This window comes from Sminthopsis crassicaudata, chromosome 4, assembly GCF_048593235.1.
Source record: "Sminthopsis crassicaudata isolate SCR6 chromosome 4, ASM4859323v1, whole genome shotgun sequence".
Lineage (NCBI taxonomy): Eukaryota > Metazoa > Chordata > Mammalia > Dasyuromorphia > Dasyuridae > Sminthopsis > Sminthopsis crassicaudata.
Genome location: NC_133620.1, coordinates 416,607,116 through 416,631,211, shown reverse-complemented (window position 1 = coordinate 416,631,211; position 24,096 = coordinate 416,607,116). Strand labels below are relative to the sequence as shown.

The 24,096-nt window shown below is 34.4% G+C and overlaps 1 protein-coding gene across 3 annotated transcripts in view; it reads left to right on the top strand.

Moving 5' to 3' along the window:
• The window catches only part of DPH5 (diphthamide biosynthesis 5), a 39,977-nt gene extending 16,616 nt beyond the window's left edge, over positions 1 to 23,361 (top strand). For all 3 annotated transcript variants that reach the window (XM_074262815.1, XM_074262814.1, XM_074262816.1), the window contains exons 4-8: positions 1,567 to 1,675; positions 11,007 to 11,127; positions 17,690 to 17,729; positions 18,356 to 18,459; positions 21,889 to 23,361. In XM_074262815.1, coding sequence (XP_074118916.1) covers positions 1,567 to 1,675; positions 11,007 to 11,127; positions 17,690 to 17,729; positions 18,356 to 18,459; positions 21,889 to 22,115 — 601 coding nt within the window. In that variant the 3' untranslated portion in view covers positions 22,116 to 23,361. The remainder of the gene's footprint in view (positions 1 to 1,566; positions 1,676 to 11,006; positions 11,128 to 17,689; positions 17,730 to 18,355; positions 18,460 to 21,888) is intronic.
• The last annotated feature ends 735 nt before the right edge of the window (positions 23,362 to 24,096 follow it).

Here is a 24,096-nt window from a genome sequence, read left to right as displayed (position 1 = left end):
TAAATAATAGTCAGCTTTTGCATTTTCCTTACCCCTCATACTGAAGCAGTCTCCTTAAGTCCTGTGAAGGAGTAAACTTATCAATCAGATGTCTTATACTGATCAATTTACATCATTTTTTGAGAGTTTTGAACCTAATTATTCATAAACTCAAAAAGTAATAAATTCAACATCATTCCCGGTTTTCAATAACAGAAAATGTTCAACTCTTTCCTCATATTTTAGTAGTTTCTTTTTTTAAAAAATCACTTTATAGATTAGCAAGTCATTATTAAATTGTTGTTGTTCAGTGCCCATGTAGTAGAGCCAGTTGATTATGTTAAATAACCTTGGGGTAAAGACTTATATAATTATTTTTAAGTCAGTTTTGCTGCACTTCTATTTTATCCGCTGACTGCTTCAGAATTATTATTAAGCATTTGTTCTACTTCACATTATGAGATAATGAGGTTCTGCTGAAGTTCATGCTGAAATAATTCCTTACAAATAGCTTGTGTGTAATTTCAAAACTCAGGGCTAAGCAAGTCACTTATTGGTTGCTTTTTTGGATTATTTTTTGCTTTATGTATGTGGCTAAATAGGCTTTTTCCCTAGTGAGTATCTGTTCATCTGTTTCCACCAGCCTCTTGGGGTAAAGCTCTTGATCTTGCTACTTAGTATGCATTGACCAGTTGACAGATTCTGCTTATTTGTATGTAGTTACTTATACATGCTAATGTTGCTTTGCTCAGTAGGTCCTAGAGCTCATATCTATTGAAAAATAAAAGGCTTGCTCTGTAAATGCAGTTCTAAATTGATGTTTTTCATTTTACAATTCCAATAGCTTTAGCACATACATAACACTTTCATTTGTTTGTGGGATTGTGGAGAAGAGGTTGGTTGTAATTATAGATCTATATGAAAAAAGAAATAGGAAGAAATGGTGACAGGCAGGACATAAATACGATGAGGAGTATTATACATAGTAGCACGTACTGAAATATTACAGTGAAAACTAATTATAATTAAACAATGTATGAAGGTTTTCAAATATCAAATTTAAGTATACACATCTTGAAGTTATATAAGGACTACAAAATATAAGAATATTTACTTTATATTTATTGTATTTTGGGAGGTTGCACAGAAAGTAAAGGAAGAATCCTTATCCTTTAATTGAGAACATTGAAGTTATGTTGCTGTTCTAAGAAGCTAATTTTTTGCTGTTCAATAGATGTCTTTTTGCAGGTGTTTGCAGAACAAAGGACTGGTAGAACTTTTCTCATTTAAATAGCTGCTAAATTTGCTTTAAGCAGTAATAAACATACCACTTATTTCAGTTTTAGCTTTGTGAGAAAGCAATTGGGGTTAGTGAAATGTATGTCTTATATTTTCAGTTCTTATAGAGAAATAATAAGTCTTCTGCTGTGTACATAACATATTGGAAAAGATTGCTGCTGAGTTGACCTATTTGATAGCATTTCTCATGGTGCAGAGTATTTTTACTTTTTAAACATATTTGTTTAGTCTTTGTTACTCTTATCCTGGCTATTGCTTCAATCTAACCCATTTCTTGTTTTTCCATAGTGCCACGACACACAGTGATCTTGTTCTAAGAGCGGTAAAGATGGGGATCCCATACCGAATTGTTCATAATGCTTCCATCTTGAGTGCTGTTGGCTGCTGTGGTTTGCAGGTAATGCTATATAGCTTGTTTTAAACAAGTAATATTTACCATTCTCATTTTCTAATTGCACTTGAATTTTCTCCTTTGAACATGTACAATTAAGCACAGATTATTGATAGATTTCTGTGTGATTTTATATTCACCTCTCACCCTACAATTAAATGTGTACAAAATAGCCAGCACCAATCCTTATAACACTAAATAGCTTTTTTCTTTCAGCACCAAATTCAACAAGACTAATCAATAAAGACACTGTGCTAAGTATCTAAATTTTGTGTCTTCTTAAACTTTCAGCATACTCTGTGTACAGTCATGGTTTAATTAATCTTGAATTAGTGAACTCAAGTTCCAGTCCAAGTATAGTTATATGTTAGAATGAATGTGTGGTGAATTCAATTCAACAAAAACCTAGTATGCATACATTAGGCAGCTGGCATAAAAAGAGTAGTCAAATTCTGTTTTCAGAAAACTTAATTGTTTATTGAAGTGCTCCATAATATTTCTCTGCCACTAAATTGTTGGTATGTTTCACTGTATACAAAACTATTTCATCCTTTTCCTGAAGTGTTCCAGAATCTAAGATATTCTTGAATGTGTGCTGTTATAATATCTTCAAGTCAAATATCTGAATTATTATATAGTGATCGATGTGTGACATAGTGGAAAAAGCTTATGATTTGGAGACAGAGGATTGGAGCTTGAATGTCAATCTGCTAGGGGTTTCCCCCTGCTTTCTGAGTCATTCCCACTTTCTGAGCTTAGTTTCCTCTTCTCTATAAAGACAGAGCTGACTTAGATGACCTTTTGAATGGCCATTAGCCCTCCCAATCTGTAATTTCCCTAGATTACCAGTTTAAATTTGGCTTGTCATTTCTTTCCTTCTTTGAGCTAGCTTCTATGAGTTAATGTATTATTCAATAAGTCTGAAATTTTTTAAGTCTCATGAAAAATGTGTTTATGTCTATTTTAACATGACAAATTTGCAAATGCATTTGATTTTAGTTCCCAGGATTGGGCTTTGCTTCATAGTTTAATAACATTTGTCTTGGTATGGCTTCTTGTTTAGTTTTTTTTTTTTTTTGGAAGGGAATTGGGCACTAGCCAATTTATTAAAAGTCATTCTCACTCCTCCTATCACCATGGCAAAGCCCTCTGAGTATTCCCACTGTCCCTGTACTTAGTTGTGCTTGGAGGAAGATTGGTTTCTTTTACTGTCTCTTAGAATTAAGCAGGAATCAACTTCCTACCTGTTAGCAATCATCTTCTGGCACCAGAGCCCTTTTGATGGCTCTTCTAGAAACAGCCACAAATGGCTGCAAACTTGTTGAGCTTTTAGGCTGAGCAAGTAATAGACTTCTCTGCTATTGGAGGACTTAGAAGATGGGGATGAGAAGGTTTGTGTTACTTTGGAAAGAGCAGAGTCAAAGGCCCAGCTTTTTGAAATTGATTTTTTTTTTAACACAATTTGGTCCTGTATCTAGCCAAAGAAGATCTTATTAGTTCATGACTATTCCATAATATATTGTGTATCCCTTCCAGTTTTGTGTTACTTGCTAACTTATTAGATACCTTCTTTGCTTTTAACCAAATCATGTAGAAATAATCAACAGCAGAGAGCCAAGCAAGTTTCCTGTAGCAAGCCACTGTAGAACTTCTTCCAAGCTGACATTGAACTGTTAATGTCTAAATACAAAGAAAAATGATTATGTACAGTTATACAATAAGTAATTATGTACAGTTACAATTATGTTATAATGTAAAAAAACACAGGTGCCATAAAAATAAGAGTTCCACAAAAATATATAGGGAGGCGAAATTTCTGACTAGATAGATCAGAAAGTCTTTAAGAAGCAAGTGGCATTTGAGATAGACTTAAGAGAGTGGATAGACTCTTCACTAGTGCAAATACAGGGAAAAGCCCTGCTTTTTCATTTGTTCATTTTTTCCAGGTAGAAGGAACAAAATGAGCTGAGGAAAATTTTAGAAAATGACATGCCAGTTTAAATGTATTCAGTGGGAATAAAAGATGAGTAATTTTGTAAAGGTAAATTTAGCAAATTGTGGAGAACCTTGAAAAATATGCTGTGAATTTAAGACTCTATTCTATGAGCTATGGAGATTTGTTAGAAATGTTTCAGCAGTGGGCATAGTGTTCTGTTTATAGGATAGATTAGACTGATTAATAAAAAATAAATTTTTAAGAGCCCCCAAAATTCAAGTCACTTAAGTAAAAGCAATTTGTTAGAATGCATATAATAGAAAGAGCACTTGACAAGTATAAAGCTGTCTTCATTAAAACTTATGTTCCCAACCTTGGAACCTCAAATCGTAACTTGCCCTCAGTGCATTTCTATATAGTTGCTGAGTCTTTTTAAGTTTACTGCCAGAACATTTTTTGACTTTCTGACCTGACTCCTTTTTCTCTACTTAAAACAGCCTCTACCGTAGTTTAGACAATCCTGACCTCTTCCCTAGACTACAGCAATAACCTCCCGATTGAACTTGCTCTAGTCTCCACTCTCTAATTCACTCACTATATTTTCCAAAAACACAAGTCTGACGATGCCATTCCTTTGCTCAAAATGTTTCAGTGACTACTAAATTAACATTAAAAACTCTTCATAGCATGTTGACAGTATGTTTTTGTTTTGTATTTTATGCTGTGTAGAGGATTTTAAGATATTTTTCAAATATATAAAATGATAAAATCAACCAAACAATTCCATTAATTCAAATTGCGATGTGTTTTTGGCTACATTGCATTATCACCATTGTGGCTAATTGTAGTAATATTTCAAGGAACAGACTGTAATTTCTCAATTTTGAGAAATGCTTCCACTTTCCCTTTTTGCTGCTGTTGTTGCAAGACTGACTGACTTGTCATATGTTGCACTGTTTAATATATTTCCACATTGGAAAAATATATGCAATTTTCTTTTAATCAGTATTACCATTCCTGAACCCTTGTATTACTTTTTTTGTTCTAGAAAGCTTTTCATTTGCTTTGTCTGTTATTTAGGATCCATCATTACCTTGAACAGGAAAGTAGAAAGCTTAATCTCATACATATAGAGAATTCCAGAGACTAAGATTCTGTTTAATTATGAGTAACCTTGAAGAAATGTAACCTAATTTGTCTGTGTGCACATGAATGAATGAGCATTTATTAAGCACTTATTATGTACAAAGCACTGGGAAAATAAAACACTCCTAATCTTAGAGGACACTTGGTAGCCCAGAGAATAGAGTGCTAGACCTGGAATGAGAAAGATCTGAGATTCAGCCTTACTTTATAATTGTGGGTGCATTATTTAAGCCCTATCTGCCTCTCTTTCCTCAATTGGAAAATGAAGATAATAGCAGTAGCAATATTTTTAAAATTACCCACCATAGTGCTTGGAATGTGATAGTACTTATCTTATTTACTCCTTTCTTTTCTTCCTTCCTTCCATTCTACTCTTAAATGAGTTACCATTGTGATGGAGAGGAAACAACACAAAAGGTTGTAGCTGCTAGTCATATGGAAAAGTCCCATGATCCTTAATGTTTAACAGTAATGCACATAATATTAAATCTTATTTAGAATAATTTCCATTGGTAAAAATAGAATCAGTTATTGATGTTGAATCATTTGACAGTGCCAAAGATTTTGAGGCAGGAATATTATTTTCTGTGTCTTCACTGCAGCATCAGTAGTTACCAGACTATTATATATGGATATAAAATCCATAGGGGTTACTTCCCAGCATGACAGCTATGCTGGTTAGGAAAACAGATGATTTGGGGGTTGCTGCTACTCTCACAGCTCTTGAGAATTTATCTGCCCATCGGTAGCAGTCAATGCCCATTTTACAAATGTTGAGTAATACAATGAATATTTCTCTAAATGATATTATTGGACCTAGGGATGGAAGCAGGACCAATAGTCCAAGATCCTGGACAGTCTTCCTCCAGATCCAAATGGAGATGATTGATTGAGGTGGAGTAGTGGTTGGCTCCACTTCACATCTAGGAGTTATTATCACTTCTTGCCACCAACCCACCTATCAGTCACACTAAGCATTAAATGTTATTTTGATCTTGAATAAAATTTAAATATCCTTTGAACACCTATTATCAGAATATTAAATGGAATCAAACATAGACCCTTTTTACTAGGGGTGTATAATGTAAGAGAGTTCAGTTATGTATATCAATTACTTATAAAAGATAGAATATGATATATAACACAGGGAAGTACAAAATGTTTTATCTGTTAAATTGGAAGGCAGCAATTATTAATGGATGAAGGAATCAAAGAGTTTGAGCTTTTTTGTTTGTTGCTTTTTAAATTTGTATTACATTTTTTTCCCAAATTACATTAAGACAAATTTTTGAATTTTTTTTTTTTTTTTTTTAAGAGTACTTTGATCTGTATTCAGATTCAATCATCTCTGGGTATGGATAGGATTTTTCATCATAAATCCTTTAGAGTAATTATGGATGATTGTACTACTGAGAATAATAAGGTCATTTACAGCTGATGATCCGAGAACATTACTATTACTTTATATGCAGTATATTTCATTTTGTTCATGGAGGACTTTACGGTGTTTTTTTTGTTTTTTTGTTTTTTTTTTTTTCCCCCTGAAGCCTCCTGCTCATTATTTCTCAGAGAACAATATTATTCCATCAGAGAAATTTGCTTCAAAGATTTTTTTTACAATTACTATTGCTAATTGTATTCCCCCCTCCCATCTATTCTCTTTCTCCTTTCACCCTGTGTCTCATCAAAGTATTTTGCTACTGATCACTCCCTCCCCCCCATATGTCCTCTCTTTTATCAACCATTCTCCCTTCTCATATCCTATTCTTCTCCTGTTTCCCTGCAGGGTAAAATAGATTTCTGTATTCTTAATGAGTATGTATGTTATTTCTTATTTGAGCCAATTATGATGAAAGTAAAGTTCATTCACTTCCACTCTCCTCCCTCTTTTTCTTGCCTCTTTTTATGGCAGATAGTTTGCAATATTCCACTTCTCCTTTTCCCTTACTCCCAGTACATTATTCTCTCACCCTTAATTTCATCATTTTCTTAAAAAAAAGATATTATTCCTTCATATTCAATATATACCCATGCCCTCTGCCTATATATACTGCTCCTGTCATAATAATGAGAACATTCTATGAGTTACAAATATCATCCTCCCCTGTAGAAATGTAAACAGATAAATCTTAAGTTCCTCCTAATACTCCTCCAGAGTCCTGTATTTGAAAATCACATCTTCCATTCATTTGCGGTCTTTTCATCACGAATGCTTGAAAATCCTGTTTCATTGAATGTGACCACTTTTTTCCTTGCAAGGATTATATTCAGTTTTGCTGGGTAGGTAGAAATTAAAAAAAATTTGTAAATAATTGACGTTTCTAAAGGAAATAACATCATTATCAAATATTTCAGAGTCTGTCTTGTTAGTAAAAGTTAATGAACTCTATTTCTCATTTGATTAACTTATAGGAAAAGTCTTTTGCTCCTTTATCTCTCTTCTTAACAAATTCAGTGTTTAGTATAATTGTGTATCTTTAGCACATAGTTACATTCTTTACTTGTTCAGCAAAAATTAGTGCTATATGAAACACATGTTGCCAATTTTGAAAGAACTCCTAGAGTAGGCACAGAAATAGAAAATTAGTAATTCTTGATTGTGTGGTTTTATGGTGACTTTCTTGGCAAACTTTCTCCCTGATTTAATATGACATTTAACTAATCTGAACTAGGGTTTTTATTGATATTAGATGTTGTGTGACTTAATGACCAAAACCTATGATGGCAACTTCTGCTTTATATATACAGATATTGTTAACATGGATACTTTTATGAAACTATGCTAATTATTTTTCTTGGAATGATAAGACACAAAAGCTTAGAAACCTCTTTAAAATTTAATTTGCTACCAAAATTCCCATTCTTCTCAAAGTCTTCAAAATGATAATTTTATCAACTATCATCTTTTCACCATTCATACACTGTCAAATCAATAAATATTTATCATAGCAAATGTTTAGCAATCTACTCTTCCTATTGTAGCATTCAGTTTCGGACCTCAAGATTATAATTTTTTAGTGTTAGAAAATAGTGGAGAAATACTTTCATGCTAAAAAAGAGACTGGAAATGGTAGATGTTAAGTTAGTTAAGAGAGTTAAGAGAGCAAGGCAAGACATTATAAATGGAAGGTGAGAGGTTAAACCATATAAGGAAAGTAAATGTGAGAGAGGAAAGAAAAATGTCACGTGGGTCATTTGCTGTACCCCCAAAAATAAACCACATGGGATTTTTGAATCACAGACTGAGAAGACGCATAGTTTTTTGATATGGATAGGAGCCTTAAAATTTAATATTGTCACTGTAATAAAATTACTGGATGTAATTTTAATCTTTGATCCTTATTCTTGACTAATGCCTCTGACTTGCAAGGCTTAGATTTCACAAAGGAATATATCTCCTCTATGTACAATCCTATTTATTTGGTTCATTTTAATTAATTGTACCTTTGTAGGCATCATTTATATGCCATTCCATCTCAGTGATACCTGTGAGTTATTTAATCCTCTTGCATTAACATCCTGCCCTTTTCAGAGTGCTAAACTCCTAAGGTCATGAATACTATTACTGCTTTTTGTAAAGGTCCTGTTGTCTCTCAATTATAATCCTTCTCTGGGAGGAGGTTTCTTTTCTCTGTATGTCCTTTTCTCTGTGAGCAGGTTTCTTGGGAGGCTTCTGGAGCCTCCAGCCAGAGTGAAGGTAGAATCTCCAATCCTCTTCTTCCTGAATTCTGGCCCTGAATCTCCTCGAGCTTCCCTGAAGTTCTCCAGAGAAGTCTTGTTCTTATCTTAATCTAGACTGCTGTTCAGACTCAATGTTGCCTCTTTTTATCCTCCCAGAGAATGGGCTTGTGGGAACTATTACAACCAATGAATTTGCTTGTGTGAACTCTGAGCTAGAGAATTGTTAAGTACCAACTTAGCACTTAGTAAGAACCTAACAGCTTTTCTTCTTAAACAGTACTTCTATATAAAATGTTTTGGGTTGTATATTGTAACATTAGTTCATAATATACTTTTTTAAATACTGTAGCTTTTTATGGATAAATAGATTATCAGTTTTTTCTTTAAATTTGATTCCCAGAAAAAGTGCTTCATTTTCAGGCATTTAGTTTAATAGAAATAGTGTATATTTGAATACTTCGATTGCATTGTCTGAAACAGGGGTTCTTAACTTAGGGTCTATGAATTTTAAAAAATATTTTGATAAATATTTATTTATAATCCTACTTAGTTTATACATTTAACAATCATAATTCTGAGAAGGGGTCCTTAGACTTCACCAGATTGCCAAAGGGATCCGTGACACAAAAAAGGTTAAGAACTCTCATTTAGAAAATGTAATACATAAATGTAATTTATTGTACCTGATCATTAGTTATTCCTCCCCCCACCAAAAAAAGTTATTCTGATAGTGCCATAGTAAGTTTAGACAGAGAAAAAAAAATACTATTTTGAAATATGATTACAGATGCCCGCCTGCCTGCCCCCAAAAAAAATCCCTGCTGTATTGAATTTAGGAACATATCAAGTAGGTGGTGCTTCAGAAAGTCCCATTTTGCAGTGATCTTTGAGCTCAATCCAAGAAGAAAACATTTGGCTTATAGCTATGATGCAATCATTAAAGTCCATCTATGTCAGAGAAGTTCTAGTATACTAGAAGAGGTGTGTCGTGATTAATGAGAGAATTAGATTTTGACATTGTAAGTGGCCAAAACTAAAAATAATGTCCAATATTCTCAAAAGTCTTACTAAACTGAAGTATTCTTAGTTCTGTAGTTCCTGAAGAATACCTAATCAAGCATTAGAGATAATTTTAAATAATCTGAGTATCCTGTAGAAGTTTTGGCTACCTTATCTTCTTATCATACCTTTCCATATCTTATAAAGTATAATTTCAGTACTATAGATAATTATGCTTCTTAATATTTATTCCCCACCATCTGCTTTTTCTACATTCCTTCTCTTAAGATGTACCTTTTGTTTTACAATAAAACAAATGCTGCTATTAAAATGGATAGTAATATGAATGCCTTACTTTGTCCTAGTGATTAAATGATTATTTCCTTATTGTATTTGTCATTAAGATTGTGAGAATGTTTTTTTAATGACCTGAAACATTGAAATAATAACCTAATATTTTTGTTGAATATGTTCCAAATATTAGAGAGAATAAGTTTTGTATTATCTAAAGATATGTAAAGTTAAGTAACTTTGCTGAGCTCATACAAATTCATCAGTAAATCTAATGTTAGAATGCAGGACTTTTGGTTCTCAGTTAAATAGTGCAGATTTCGGTATTTAGAGTGCATCATGGTCTATTAAGGTCATCTTGGCACCAGTAAAAAGAATATTACAGATAAAGCTGCAGTTTATACTTTTGCCTCCTCATTAACAAAATAACAGGAAAAATAAACTGTCCAAAATAAAAACCAGCAATCTATAATCCTTTTTAAGTTTTCATGTTATGCATGTGTCCAATTTCATTCCTACACAACATTTCTGATAATACAGTGGATTTATAACTTTCCAAAAGACTTGTAGAAAACGTGGATCAACAGGAAACAAATCAAAACATTAATTTCAACCATGAGACCTCCTTGCAAATATAGACAAAGAAGAAGCAAGGATGTAATCTAACAGTTCTGGAATTGCCCTTATTATAGTGACAGTATATTTTAAGGCTCCTATCAGTGTCCTTGTCACTGTGTCACTGTAATCAGTGTATTTGTCTTCTCAGTCTTTTGATTTATAAGTCCCATGCAATTTGTTATACCTCACTTCTCCCCGCCAATACTGCACACATCATGTGTGCGCGCGCGCGCGCACACACACACACACACACACACACAGACAGATTAAAAAATTGAAAAAAGAAGGAATTAATCCTTCCTACCCCCAGACTCAAATGTACCAGAGATTTCCTAACTGGAAGCAGTTTCTTTAGTTGTTATCCATGAAAAATCTAAACTCAATCAGTAAAAGTTTATTAAGCTTCTGCTCTGTCAGACATTTGTTAAGAGAGGGGAATATAAAGGCAAAAGTGAAACTTCTCTGGACCTCAGAAAAACTTCTATGACAGCTATGACAGAGAATATAGATAAGAGGTGATGTTTGTGTCTGTTTCTTTTATCAAAAGTAAATTTCCAACAATGCCTACTTGGAGTCCCATAATGTAAATTCTACTTTTAAAGAATCTGTTTGTCTCATTAATGAACGGGTATATTGCATATCATTCTATCTCTGTTTCTTTTGTAGTTATATAATTTTGGAGAGGTGGCTTCCATTGTTTTTTGGACAAGGACTTGGAAACCAGAAAGCTTCTTTGACAGAGTGAAGACAAACAGACAAAATGGCTTGCACACGCTGTGCTTATTGGGTAAGAACTTTTATCTTTTTTAAAAGTCAGGCTTTTTTTGCCTATATTTAAGGGATAGGAATTAGTGATCAACCAGTTCATCAGAGGAATGGACAAATAGGAAGAATGAGAATCAGAAGACAGCATCATAGTACATGGAGAAGAGTTTCTAGGAATTAGAGAATAATTAGCAATTGAACAGTCTTAGGTGATCTTTATGAAAGCAGGTTTATAATGTTGGTCAAAAGCCAAATTGCAAAGATTTGAGGTAGGAAGACAGATAAAAGATGGTAGCTTGAAGACTTAGATGAACTGATGCTGAGTGAAGTGAGCAGAACCTAGAGAACATTGTACATAGTTATAGCAAGATTATGTGAATGATCAGCTATTGGCAGACTTCGCCTCTTTTCAGCAGTGTAGTGTTTCAAGACAGTTTAGAAGTCATGGGGTGGAAAATGCTATATGCATCCAGAGAGAGAACTGTGGAGACTGAATGTGGATGAAAGTATAGCATATTAACCTTTTGTTTGTTTGTTTTGTTTAAAAAGTGAAATCAACAAATTTGGATAATAGATTGGATATGAGGAGTGAGGGAGAGTAAGACGATGCAGATTACATCTAGTTTGAAAATTTGTGAATGGTGTTACCTAATAATTGAGAAGTTGGGAGGGTAAAGGTTTAGGGGGAAAGATAGCTTTGGTTTTGGATTTGTTAAATTTAAGATGTTTAGTGGACACACATAGTTTGAGATATCCAAAAAGAAGTTAAAGATTGTAGATCAGAGATTAAGACAAGATGGGTATATTTAAAAATATAAGTGAAAAAGTTGGAATAACAGAGCGGTCTAGAGGAAGCAAGATGGAATGGGATATGGGTAATTAGCTTTGGAAATATATGTAAGTCCACTTTTTCTTCCTCAGTAATATTTTATTTTTCCAATTACATGTAAAGGTAGTCTTCACCATTCATTTTTGTAAAATTCTGAATTCCAAATTTTTTTCAGAACAAAAGGGAAAAACCATGAGAAAGAAAAAGAAAAACAGAAAAAAAGGTGAAAATAGTGTGCTTCAATCTGCATTCAGTCTCTGTAGTTGTCTCATTTTATGTGGATAGCATTTTCCATTCCAAATCTGTTAGAATTGTCTTGAATTACTGTGTTCCTAAGAAGAGCACAATCTTTTTATTATGACATACAATGTTCTCCTGGTTCTGCTCACTTCACTAAACATCAATTCATGTAAATCTTTCTAGGCTTTTCCAAAATCAGCCTGCTCATTGTTTATTATAGAACAATAATATTCCATTACCATCATATACCATAACTTATTTAGCCATTCCCCAATTGATGGACATCTTCTCAGTTTCTAATTCCTTGCTACAAATATTTTTACACATGTGGGTCCTTTTATATTCTTTTATGATTTCTTTGGGATAGAAGGCATCTGAAATGATATGAAGTAAAAAAAAGAAGGGAGCAGAAAAAGCTCAGGTCAAATGGCCTCAATTTTTTTTCTGTAAAATATGAACTTGGAGCAGAGCAGGATGAAAGGGGAACCATGGGAGTTTTGAGAAAGGATGAAAAGTTGGAATAGATACTGTTCAGTGACATAATTAATAAGGGAGACATGATAGAATTATTTAACAACAGTGAGGCCCAGCTGAAGTTGTGGTGGGCCTAGTCAAAACAGTTTTGTGATTTTTCTCTACCTTTATTCAGAAACACATATGAAGGAACAGCAATGAGAAATTATGTGATAATTGGGTATGGGGTATAGCTGTAGTCCCAGATAATTGCAATGGAAGGAGGAAAATGAGCACATAACATAAAGAAGGACACTCCTTTGATGGGGTAGGGGGCTCTGTGCGTGCGCACACGTGCATGTTCCTATATAAGGAACAAAAATAAAAAGGTATTGCTTAAATTGAGGGTTTAGTGCTAACTCATGTGATTTTTAAAAAGGAAACAAGTTTAGTGGAGAGGAATCCTCATCATTATTCTCTTGTGTCCAACTCTTAATGACCCCATGGACCATAGCATACAAGATCTTTCTGTCCTCCACTTATCTCTCGAAATCAGTCTGCTCATTATGTGACCAAAATATTTTAAGTTTCAGTATTTGTCATTCCAATGAATAGCCTGAATTAATTTCATTAAATATTGATTGATTTGAATTCCTTTCTGTCCAAAGGACTCTCAAAAGTCTACTCCGGTACCATAATTCAAGAGCATTGATTCTGTGGCCCATAGCTTTCCTTATACATCAACTCTCCCATCATTGCTACTGTAAAAATTATGGCTTTGTCTTTATAGACCTTTGTCATAAGTTAATATCTCTGCTTTTTAGTAAGCTGTCCAGATTTGCTATAGCTTTTGTCCAAGAAGCAAGCATCCTTTAATTTAATAACTATAGTTGCTAACTACAGTGATCTTTGAAGGTTAGAATCTAAAAGCTGATATTGCTCCCATTTCTTTTGTTTCTATTTCTGTTTGCCAGAAAGTGATGGGACTAGTTGCCAAAATCTTAGGTTTTTTGATGTTAATCTTAAAGTCAGCTTTTATACTCCCCTCTTTAACTCTCAAGAGGCTTTTTTGAAATTCCACTTCACTTTCAGATTTGTATGGTCTACAGATCTGAGATTTCTCCCAACAACTTTAATTCTGGCTTTTGATTCATCCAGCCTGGCGTTTAGCGTGATGTACTTTATCTAATCTAGGTAAGTTAATAAGAGTGACAATATACAGTCTTGTCATACTCCTTTTCCAATTTCACACCAGTCAGATCCATGCTCAGTTTTAACTATTGCTTCTTGGATCAAATACAGGTCCCTCTAGACACAAGTAAGATGATCTGATCTTCCCATCTTTCTGAAGCCATGCTATATTTTCTTATCATACACTTTTGTGTAGGCTTTTGGGTAGTCAGTGAAGTTGAAGACACTTTTCTGGAACTCCTTTGCTTTCTCCATAATTAAGCAAAAAGCCTGTTTTTCTAGTAATTCTTGGTTCACTTATTGTTGAAGCCTAGCTTGCAGGATTTTTAAGCCCAACTTTGCTGACATGTGAAATGAGCACAGTTGTTTGGTGCACATTCTTTGGCATTAATCTTCAAGATTGGGACATAAACTTGTTATTTCCAATCCAGTGACCACTTGAGTTTTATGCCAAATTTGCTGGTGTATTGAGTATAGCACCTTAACAGCATCATCTTTTAGGGTTTTAAATAACTCAGTTGGAATTCCTCTACCTCCACTAGCCTTATTGGTAGCAGTGCTTCTTAAAGCCCACTTGACTTCATCCTCCAGATATCTGGCTCTAGTTCAGTAACCACAAGTTAAGATGTTCCTTGTATAGTTATTTTTTGTATTCTTGCCACTTCTTAATCTCTTCCAGTTCTCTTAAATCCCTTCCATTTAATTTCTTTTATAATTTTTATCATGCCCATTTTTGCATGAAACTTTGCCTTGATATCTCTGATTTTCTTTGAAGAGATCTCTCTTTTCCATTTTGTTTTTTTCTTCTATTTCTTTTCACTGCTCATTTGAGAAAACCTCTCCTTGCTATTCTGGAAATCTACATTCAGTTGGCTGTAGCTTTCCCTTTCTCCTTTACCTTTTGTTTCCCTTCTTTCCTCAGCTATTTGTAAGGCCTCTTGAGACAACCATTTTGTTAGAATAGCTTTTTTTGTTTTTTTCATAGTGGAAAATATGATGATATCTTTTCATCTCCTGTTTGACTATGTCCAACTTGCCTTAGTTCATAAATCTTATGTTCCAGATTCCTTTACAATACTGATGTTTACAACATTAGATTTTCCTCTCAACATATTCATGCACAACTGAGCTTCCTTTTGGGTTGGCCCATCTGCCTCATTAATACTGGAACTACTTTGCAATTGTCTTCTGCTCTTCTCCAGTGGTATATTGGATACCTTCTGACCTTCTATTGTTATCTCTTTTATCATTCTGGGGCTGTCCATGGCAAAGATCCTAAACTGATTTTGCCCTTCAGCTTCCTGGAGAGGACACTCTTTAATTTACATCAGTTTTATATTTTGTTGAACATACCAACTTGAATTTTTTGTCATTTATCTCTATTTACCTAAGCTTACAGAATAGTATCATTTTTTTAACCTAAAAAACCATAATAGTTCCTTACTATATTCAGAACATCTTCTCTTCCCACACTCTGACCCAGCTATACTTGCTTCTCTTCCTCAAAATGTTCACCCTATATCCTACTTAACATCTTTGTCCCACTGTGTGGGATGGGTGCTAGATCCCCTTTCCCAAATTAATTAATCAGAGACATCTTCAGGTACAAAGAAAAAGCATTTATTTAGTCTCTGCAGAGAGAGGCCCAAGCACACCTGGGAGACATCTCAGCTCCCAATATGTGCTCAGGGACCTAACAAACCAGAAACAGGAAAAGGGTTAAATAGCAAAAGACCCAAGCCCTTTTGTTGGATAGACTAAAAGGAAGTAACCATCCTTGACCAATAGTCACCAAGGTTGTTTCCTTTGGGTCATGTCACTTCCTGTACCTGTCTTAGAGTCTGACCTTTAGGGACCTCTAGGCCTAGAGATCATGTGACTTTCTGCAACTGGGGCCCAAGATCTAATCTTCCAGTTCTGGGAATAGGGATCACATGACTTAGGCTTAGTCTCATAAACTTCTTGAGATAGCTTCACCTGTCACCCATGCCTAGAATGCACTTCCTCTTAGATTTCTTTGTCTCCTTCGAAAAGTGACTCCTACCCAAAACCCTTCCTGATCCCTCTTATTCCTTGCCTTTCTTAATTTTTTTCCTTGAACTTACTTAATGCATGTTTATTTAGATAATAAATGTAGTCCTTTCTCATCAAATGTAACTTACAGAGGGTAGGGACTTTTTATTTTTGTGGTGTATTTCTCCAGTGCCTGATAATTGTCCAGCTCAGGGGTTCTCAAACTACGGCCTGCAGGCCAGATGCAGCACTGAGGACGTTTATGCGGCCCAGCAGGTTATGGCAAATGGGCTGAGGGGCGGAGACAGTGTGAGTTTTTGTTTTTACTATAGTCCGGCCCCCTATTTAAAAAGTTTGAGGACCACTGGTCTAGCTCTTAATAAGTGCTTGTTGAGTGATTACAAGCCACTGAGAGTACAGAGATGAAAAATGAAATAGATCTGTCTCTCTGGATTCAGCATATACAAAAATATAATGAGAAAACTTGAAAAGGGAAAGAAGTATGTTTTCATAGTTACTAAAGACTACCCCTAATTGTCAAGTGGTTGAAGTATAAAATATATAATTGGAAACAATATTAAATAAAGCTGGGAGTAGGTTAAAGCCAAGTAGCATATTATTACATTTAAAAATATGGTAAAAGCACTATGTGATTCCTGTGTACAAGTGCAATATGATTCCAGTTTCATGTAGAATGTGTAAAGAATAACTCTATTACTGTGTTAAAATACTTTATAATGGCCATTTCAAACCCTTTGTTGCTTGATTGTTTTGAAAATCTTTGAATTATAAGTGTATATTCAGTGTACCATACAAGTAGAACTTGGAACTTCATCCTGTATTTTCTAAGGTTCTTAAAAATTGTTACTTAAAATGAATTCTCTGTGTTTCTGTTTATGCTAACTTATTTTTTTATGGAAAGATTTTGATTTCTGATTTAGTAGACACAGAAAAATCTCTCGTATTTAACTTTTATTTCATTTATTTTAGTGAAAGCAAATTTTCACTGAAGTGCATATAAGAAGCAGCTGCTGCTTCATGTTGGGTTCTTTTGAGGGTAAAAAGTGAGTCTGCCTTTTCTACCTATTGACCAAATAGTTTAGCTGACAAATCAGTGAATAAGGCTTAAATGTTTATATGTTAACTGTATTTTAGATTTTCGTATTGTATCTGATCACAACTTTTGTAAGAAGGCAAGTTAGAATCATGAAAGGCTGCCTTCATGATAAGTTTATGATATAAGTGATAGCTTGAATTCTGCTATTAGTTATCCTTCCATTCATTACACACAGCTAAGTGTCTTAGGCTTTTTTATGTCTCATTTTGAATTCATTGATGCTGAAATTCTGGAGACTGGAGAAACCTTTGCACAGTTCTTAACTTTTTTAGGCTATGTGTATGGCAGACATGTATTAGAACCTTTAAGAAAAGGTTATATTTAGGTCTGTTGAATTCCCAGCCATGTGAATACAGTAATTTAGATTCACTGTTCAATAAAGGGCAGATCAACATGGTAAGTTTAGTTCACTTCAGAATGCAGAGGAAAGGAATTTTCTATTTCAAAAGTCGGTCCCAGTCACAATTTCTTTTCATCTTTAGTTTAAAATTGTTGTGCTGTTACATTTGGTGACTTTTGAACAACTCTTCATTTGCATGTTGCCTGCAAAACATGCAACTTCCCTTTAGAAGTAGCAGATTTGCAAGTGTGTAATGCTCTTCTATGAGGATTCTTTATTATTTAACCATATTATTATGCAAAATTGGACTCTATAGGACCCTAAAAGTCAAGTGACTATTAACTGAAATTTAATAATGTTTGAATAAAGTACATAATTAAACATGTCCCCCCTTTCAACAGACCTCCAAATAAGGGAACGATCGTTGGAAAATCTAATAAGGTGAGTTATTGCTTTGAAAATGTGAATGTGTCTTTTGAATCTTCATATTTCTATTCTGCATTATTTATGTAAAAGGATAGAAGCATTGAAATTGATTAAGAAAAAAATGGACTTGATTATTCATTAGTTAAAAAATAAATATTTAGGAAAAACATTTCTAATCATGGGTCATAGGTTTTCCCTACTAATTTACTCATTGAAATAAGATGACCTCCTTTGTTTTTATCTAGGAGTTTACTCCTAAGTTAACCCAATGAAGAAAATAATAGAAAGAGGAAAATATTTTGACTTTAAAAATAATCACAAAAATCAATGCTGTCCTAGTTAAGTTCCTCAGTATCTTTAGCAAAGCTGAGCCTGGCAGATCCAACCACTTATTTTGAATGATTTTGCTCTTTACATCTACTTTTTGAAAATAGTTTTGAATTTTCTGCTTAATTTGAGATGTAGTGATAAAACTGTGAAAGGCATAAGAAAGAACACTGAAAACTTCTCACCAGTTCATTGTGTCACTAGATAGCCTGTGGGCCGGGTAGTGCTTGTGGAGATGTGGGAGAGTAATTGCATTAATGAAGTATTGTGTGGTTTAACCGTTAAGAACAGTGAAATCTGGTTTGTATTTGTAGGGGAAGAAAGATCTATGAGCCTCCACGATTCATGACTGTGAACCAAGCAGCCCAGCAGCTTCTGGAGATTGTTCAAAACCAGAGAGCTCGAGGAGAGGAACCAGGTGCTTGTTAGATCTCTTCAAAGTTGACAAGGGACTTCACAGGTTTTGAGCTAGTATGCAGCTTGAATCCCTTCTACAATATCCCTGACAGATTGTCAGCCAGCCTCTGCTTCAACTTGAAGGAGTTCCCAGTCACTGACCCCATTAATCTCAGTCTTATGAGAGTTACTTCAGTTCCTCCTGAGTCTTTGGCTCTTGAGGTTGTTCATAGTATTCATAGAATCTTAGAATGTTATAGTTGGAAAATAATATTGTAGATTGTCTTATTTATCCCCCTCATTTACAGAAAACGGAAGTAATTTCTCCAGTCACTTAATTTCTTTTTAATTTATTTTTAAAATACATAAACTATATATGTACTTAGGGTGCTATTGATATATATCTGAATAATGCAAATCTTACAGATTAATTCCACCAAAAACAGTATATTGGAAGATGAACAGTGTGAGATAATAGTTCTTATAAATTATGTTTGCTTTATTTTCTTGTTATTAGCACCTGGTGTCAGGAGTAACTTGGTATTGAGCTTCCCCCAGTGACCTCTGTTGTAAGATGGCTGACTGACTTTGACCACCATTTCCTGACACACCCTTACAAAAAGGGATTAATTTAGAAACTTTTCAGTAACTGGTGATGCTAAGTATATTCCTATTACTAGTTCCTCATGATGCAAACATTGTGCTGGGGTTTCCAGTATTCATAGTTTACATAATGTGTTCACTCCATGCAAAGTCAGTCTTCAAATTTAGTAAATAGCTTAATTCACACTGTAACTATCCCTAGTTTGGGTTAGGACTTAAGATAGAGTAATCAGAAGATGATTTTCATACCTTAATTAATAAAATTTAAGATCTTTTTTTCAACTTAAAGACCAGTGAGTCATGCTGAATTAATTACTTTTAGTAGTTAATTCTGAACTGAAATTAACTAGTCTCATATGTTTGAAGTATCTGATTTTTCAAGTCAGCCTGAGCCACTATTACTTTCAGAAAGTATAGTCATTTGTTGAAGTATGTCATTTACACAAATACCATTCAGTCTAGAAAGACAGACTCTGAAAACAATTATAATGAAATCTATACATTTTGTATAGATTGGGTGAGAGAAATGCCCTGGAATATTCAGTCTAAGGGGAAGCCCTTGAAGCATGAAAGAAGTAAATTTAGACTGCAACAAGCATGGTATATAATGGGGATAAACTAGAAACATGCAGTATGATCAGAGGTGAAAAAAGGTTGCCTCCTATCACCATTACTATTCAATATTATATTAGAAATGTTAGTTTTAGCAATAAGAGAAAAAAAAATGAAATTGAAGGAATTAGAGCAGGTAATGAGGAAACAAAACTATTACTCTTTGCAGGTGATATGGTGGTATACTTAGAGAATACTAGAAAATCAACTAAATTACTAGAAAAAATTAACTTTAGCAAAGTTGCAGGATATAAAATAAACCCACATAAATCATCTTCATTTTTATGTTACCACCAAAGTCCAACAGCAAGAGACAGAAAGAGAAACCCCATTTAAAATAATTGTAGATAATATAAATTTTGGCCAAGACAAAGCCAGGAACTATATGAATATAATTACAAAATACTTTCCATACAAATAAAGTTAGATTTAAACAATTGGAAGACTATCAAGTGCTCAAAGGTAGGAAGAATACCAAGTGCTTATGGGTAGAACAAGTTAATATAACAAAAATGAAAATTCTATCTAGATTAATTTACTTTTTCAGTGCCACGCCAATCAAACTGCCAGGAATATTATTACTTTATAGGGCTAGAAAAAAATAACAACAAAATTGATCTTGAACAAAAGGTCAAGAATTTCAAAGGAATTAAAAAAAAAAAAAAAAAGCAAAGGAAGGTGACCTAGCTGGACTAGACGTAAAATTATATTATAAAGCAGCAGTCATCAACACCCATCTGATACTGGCTAAAAATAGTGGTAGATCAATAGAATAGGTTAGATTCACAAGACATGATACTCACTGACTATAGTTATATAGTGTTTGATAAATCCAAAGACTCCAGCTCAGAACTCACTATTTGCCAAAAATTCCTAGGGAAACTAGAAAATAGGCATTGACCAACACCTATATACTTAGTATCTAAGATAGTGGTCCTCAAACTTTTTAAATAGGGGCCAGTTCACTGTCCCTCAGACTGTTGGAGGGCCAGACTATAGTAAAAACAAAAACTCACACTCTGTTTCTGCTCCTCAGCCCATTTGCCATAACCTGGCGGGCTGCATAAACGTCCTCAGTGGGCCACATCTGGCCCGCGGGCCATAATTTGAGAACCCCTGATCTAAGATATCATTATGTTATATATACCAAGATAAGGTCAAAATGGGTTTATGATTTAGACATAAAGGGTGAACCTGTAAGCAAATTCAAATAAGGGAAAATTTACTTCTCAGATCTGTGGAGAAGGAAAGAATTTATGACCAAAGAACAACTAGAAATGCAAAATGGATAATTTTAATTATATTAATTTAAAAGTTCTTGTACAAACAAAACCAATGTAGCCAAGATTAGCCCACACACACACACACAAGTTCTATCCTCTTCTCCATCATCTTTTGTTGATTATTTCCTGAGTCTCCCACATGTATCTCACTTCAATTTCTGTACAGATGACTCCCAGACATACATAGCTAGCAACTTTTCACTATCTCCTGAGCTCTAGTAGCATGTCTCTAACTCCCTACTAGGAATTTCCACTGTGATTTTCAATAAATTTTTAAACTCAACATATTCAAAACAGAATTTATTTTCCTACTAAACCTATCCTGCCTTCCTATTTTGTTTCTATCCTTCTAGTCATCTGGGTTCTTGCTCTACTAGGCAATTTTGACACTTGATTTCTCCTTTCTAGTGACAAAGAAGTTATTTGACTTAATAGGACTAGCATTGGTCCTTAAGATAAAGAAATCTCATTTTAATGCCAACTCACATGCTAACTAGCTGCCTTACCATGGATAAGTAATGTGTCCCTTCCAATCTTTAGTTTCCCTACCAATAAAATAGGAGTGATAATGTTTAGTTATTGTGATTTCTTAATTCAGTCAGTTCAACAAGAATTTATAGGTACTTAATCAGTCCTTGCCCTCAAGTTATTTATATTCTTCCAAAAGAAAGAGGGTAGAAGTGCTGATAAATAGAAGGGATAAAGAATGGCATTTTGCAGGAGATGGGCCTTTCCATGCTTGTCAATGAAAGCCACAGTTGCGTTGAGGCAGATGAGCAGGAAGGGACACTTGTGTAGTATTATTGAGGGATAAGCTAAAATGTGTTCAGGGAACATTAGAAACGCATAAATGGGAGGTGGGCACAAAATACCTTTGATGTAGTTACTAAAGACAGGTTATTGAGGAGATTCTGATTCTGACTCAGTTTGAAATACTTGTCTTTATTTTATAGCTATCACCGAGGAGACCATCTGCGTGGGCCTTGCCAGGGTGGGATCTGAAGAGCAGAAAATTGCTGCAGGCACCTTACAACAAATGTGTACTGTGGACCTGGGAGGGCCCTTGCATTCATTAATTATAACAGGAAATTTGCATCCGCTGGAGGCAGAAATGCTAAAACTGTTTCCTATGCCAGAAGATGACTCTGAAACCCCGAGTGTTGATAGCTCCTGCCCCTAATAGCCACTGTTTCTTCTTTCCCTTATTCAGTGTCATATGTATATAGAAAGACATGCACCTTCAAAAGACAAAAATATGGATAAACATTTGGATCCATCTCATGAATAAAAAGTGAAGATAAATCCATCTAACAAAACTTACTTTCATTAGAGGCCACATCATTCCTTCTGAGGTTAAGATCATTTGGTGTCACCTTGACCACTTCCCAAAATAACTTGGCTTGCAGGAGGGTGCAGACAAAGCAGGAAAGTAATAGAGATAGGCAGAATGGTTTTGTAACTTTTCCTTCGCTTAAGAAATTGGGTTAAAAATTGCTTTCACTGCAATTATAGGATAAAATACAAGAGGGACAGCTGGAATGTGAATCATTGACTTAAAATCTAGCTCTCATTTTTGGAGGGGAAGAAATGACAGCTGTTAGAAGAAAGCTAAGTAAATGATTGTTAACATTTCTCTCACTATAATTTGCTTGTCTCTTTATGCAAGCATAGGATGAATTTTTCTGCCTTGAGTTAAAGATTCTCTGCCACAGAGAAAGATTTAGAGAGAACAAACAACCATCTAAGTACCACTCACCTGTAAGTACAAGAGCACATACCCTTGTCGAGTGACACCCATCTGAATTGACCTGTCTCATTTAAACTGGCACCCTAATTATGTGGCATTAGGCTGGCCACAATACATGGGTTATGTATTGCTTTGGAAATGTTTTATCAGCCACATATAGTTGCCATTGGATTTTAAATGGATACCATATTTCTCATTTATGCTGACAAAAGACTGACTACGGAAAAAGAAGGAACTTAAGACACAACCATAGTCATTCAGTGGAACTCATTAAATCTTATCATTTATGTACAAATTTGTTGTGTTTTGACAGTAGTATTTATTATGAACCTCAGCCTCCATGCTCTTGTGTAGTTCAGTCATTAAATGTGATGTGTAGTAACTTATAGGTAAATGCAAATTCAGCTAGATAGATGTTTCTTCTCATAGGTCTGAGCAAATCATCCAATCACTTTGTTGCCAGGCACGTGGTGTGCTTAGTTATTCTTTAGAGATAACTTAAGAAAATTGTATTCTGTATATGTTTAAGATGATATAATTCCTGTGATAGTCATTTCTCAATGTATTGTGAACTGTGAGTTGGGGGAGGGATGGGGAACTGGTCAGTACTAATTGTATACTGTTTCCTGTTATGAAACCAGAAACTTTTTAACTGTAAAATACAAAGCTCAAGGAAAAAGACTTGCACTCTGTGATGATTGTTGGTTACAGAATCAGTGACAGGCTTCTTTTTAATGTAAACACAGGTTTGGGGTGATATTTGGCTGCCATGAGCAGTGAGTAGTGGGTCATGAAACTGGAACTGAACATGCATATGAGCTCTGGGTATGGCAAATGAATGGCTCAAATGAGACACAATCATAGAATTTAATAAATACTTGGAAGAAACCTCAAAAACCATCTATTCTAACCCATCATGGGAAGAATCCATTACAATAACCACAGATCTCAAGAAAAAAGAAAATCTCTACTTCTTAAAGTAGCCTATTATACTTTGGAGAGTTCTACCTTCAGTTTGCCTCTTTACAACATTAGCCAATGCTCTGAGTTCTGACTTCTGAGACAAAATAAGTCTGTCCTCTGTGTGTTTGTTATAGCTCTTTAAATAGAAGGAAACAGAATAACCATCCTTCACCTCTGCTGCAGGCTACTTTTTTTACTGACAGTGGTCCAGACTCAAGACCCTTTACCATCTAGGTTAACCTTCTCTGAAAATTCCTTTTTAATGTTTCACAGAGGTTCCCAGAATTGAATATAATACTTGTGATAAAGCTGGATCTAGGAAACTATACATGAGCTATAGGCTAATGTATCATAATGTAATTCATAATTACATTATAATTATACATTATAGTAATGTATTATACTAGCCTAGAATCACATAGTGGAGGCCAAATTTGAACTCGGGACTGAC